The 2,481-nt window shown below is 39.4% G+C and overlaps 1 protein-coding gene across 2 annotated transcripts; it reads right to left on the bottom strand.

Moving 5' to 3' along the window:
* Positions 1 to 778: 778 nt before the first annotated feature.
* On the bottom strand, positions 779 to 2,129 carry LOC108069629 (uncharacterized). 2 transcript variants are annotated; one of them, XM_070218907.1, is made up of 5 exons: positions 2,032 to 2,085; positions 1,765 to 1,963; positions 1,503 to 1,707; positions 1,365 to 1,455; positions 779 to 1,307 (listed from the first exon to the last, which is right to left on the bottom strand). In XM_070218907.1, the coding sequence occupies exons 2-5, from the start codon at positions 1,943 to 1,945 to the stop codon at positions 1,032 to 1,034; spliced, it is 753 nt and encodes a 250-aa protein (XP_070075008.1). In that variant the 5' UTR covers positions 1,946 to 1,963; positions 2,032 to 2,085; the 3' UTR covers positions 779 to 1,031. The 2 variants fall into 2 exon arrangements, with proteins under 2 accessions (XP_070075008.1, XP_070075010.1); XM_070218909.1 differs by lacking the exon at positions 779 to 1,307 and having other exon boundaries at positions 1,365 to 1,420; positions 1,765 to 2,129.
* Between the last annotated feature and the right edge of the window lie 352 nt (positions 2,130 to 2,481).

Genomic DNA, 2,481 nt, shown 5'->3' with positions numbered 1-2,481 from the left:
TTTCGAAAATTGAGAAGCATTTGCAGCCACTACGGGAAACTCAAGCTGACGCGATACCACCTCTAACCAAATTCGCAATCGTGATGGAATATTTTGCATCTGGAGATATCCAAAGACATGTAACATCAACATATCGCATTAGCAAGGCCAGTATGAGTGGTATTGTCATTGCTGTTAGTGACGCTATTGCGATAGAGGTGATCGGCGAAATCCCGGCCTGGGAAAAAAATCGTATGCTTAATTACGCTACCAACTTCGAAAGCGAGTGGAATTTTCCAAACTGTATAGGGGCCGTCGATGGCAAACATATTGCTGTCCGGGCCCCAGCAAGCAGTGGTAGTGCCTTTCATAATTATAAAGGATTTCATTCCATAGTTCTTATGGCCATTTGTGATGCTAAATATGCATTTACCTACATTAACGTAGGAGCGTATGGCAGCGAAGGTGATGTAAATGTATTTTCGTCATCACAATTTGGAAGAGATATTCTCGGCGACAGACTTGAATTTCCAAATGACCGCATCATTAATGGAAATCGAATTCCGTACTTTTTAATAGGTGACGATGCATTTCCACTTTGCAAGAGAATTATGAAGCCTTATAGCGGAACAAATCTTGGAAACTCGGAGCGCATCTTCAACTATCGCTTGAGCCGTGCTCGTAGATGCATAGAGAACGCTTTTGGCATACTAAGCTGGAGGTGGATATGCATGCAACGAACTCTTATTTGTCAACCAAAGACAGCACAAAAGGTTACTACGGCATGCTGCTTACTTCATAATTTTTTAATAAAAAATGCCACAGTTGATTACATAGGCGGTTTTGAGGAACAATCAATTGAACACAACAATTTAACATCGCTGCAGCCATATATTGGCAGGCCAAATGATTATGGCAAGATGATTAGAAACCAGTTATGTGCTCATATAAATTCAAACGCAGGCGCCGTACCATGGCAGAACAGGGCAGCCTTTGTCCAAGAAACCAATGAATGAGAAACGTTCCACATATAAAATAAAGAAGACACAATTTTAATTTTTATTATTTTTTTTATTTTTGGCAGCACGATCTTTTTTTCCAATTTCAGCTATTGCTGCCGTCACCTTCACCTGCACTTGTTGTAGGGCCTCCTCGGAAAAGTCCTCCATCATCTTGTCCCAAAAAGAAAACATTTCGACATTTTTCAGGGATCCAGTTGTCTTGTTGTCTTGCTTGGTCTGAACCACCGATATGAGGTCCTTCGCTGACCTGAGCAGTTCTCCAATTTCGGTTCCTATTGGGTCACTGTTTTTCTTCTTCTTTGGTCTCTGCGATTTGTCCGATCACAATCAATAAAGAATAAATAGGAATTTTATGAAGCTTACATAATCATACGAAGCCTCCTCAGTGTCCTCTTCCGGGCTATCACAACCACGTTTTTCTGAAGTGGATGGGGCGTGCACAGAAGCAAATGTCCTGAAAAAATAATATTAATAACAATAGTTTCAGTTTGTGTAACTTACTTTCTTTTGTGAGACAGCCCCTGCAGAAATGACATATGCTCTGCCATCTCCCAGTCTATCTCGGGGCCCGTCTTTTCGGATTCGACTAGGTTTATATTCTTTGAGCCACCAGCGCTACCACTTTTTAGAATCTGTGTTGCTTTCTTCTTCGTGTGATAGCGAAGGCTATCACGAAGTGAAAGCCAGGTTGACTTGACCTCGTTGACTGCAAAGTAATGTTTAATGATCACATCCAATTTTTATTGATATAAAAATTCCTCACCTTCTTTGTTGGTGGCAGCACTAACGGCTGCCCAAGCACTTCTAACAGCATTATTATTGCTATGGTTCTTGTTGGTTAAGTCCCATATCTCCGGGCGTGATTTTACTTCTTCTATCAGTTGAATGGTTTCCTCGCGGCTGATGCTTTGATTCCTCTTTTTGTTTTTTCTTGCTCCCGACATTTTTCAAACTCATAAACACTTTGACAGGAAAGGGAATGAACACCATAAATTTCATATGTACTCTCATGGAATATGTACCCACTCACATATTCCAATCGAGTCAAATGTAATGATATTAACAGATCGAATTTCTGTTACTGTCGAACAAATGTTAAATTTTACAAGGGCTTCTAATAGAATAGAAGCCTTCTATTCAAAATTGTTTTAATCTATGTTAAACATATGAGGCTTTTCTAGAAATTCTGACAAAATTCCATTAGAAGTGTAAACTCGAAATGAAAAATAAAATGGAAAATGGAATCTATTCCATCTCAGATTTTGAAATTTGTATGAAAAATTCGATTCCATGTCACATTCCATCTGAACTGTAAAGAGGCCTTAAGAGACTTAGTTCCTTGTTTATTCTTTCCTCGTCATAGGCGTCCATATTCCCCGAGACTACTTTCACTACATGGCCTAACCCATTAATTAATCCTCTTCTTGGTCTACTTCTGCTATTATTAGGAAGTAAGGATTTTAATCTTTGTTGAGCCTGA

Source organism: Drosophila takahashii, chromosome 2L (genome assembly GCF_030179915.1).
Source record: "Drosophila takahashii strain IR98-3 E-12201 chromosome 2L, DtakHiC1v2, whole genome shotgun sequence".
Classification (NCBI taxonomy): Eukaryota; Metazoa; Arthropoda; class Insecta; order Diptera; family Drosophilidae; genus Drosophila; species Drosophila takahashii.
Note: the sequence above shows the minus strand (reverse complement) of the source record. Positions and strands in the feature narration are given on the sequence as shown.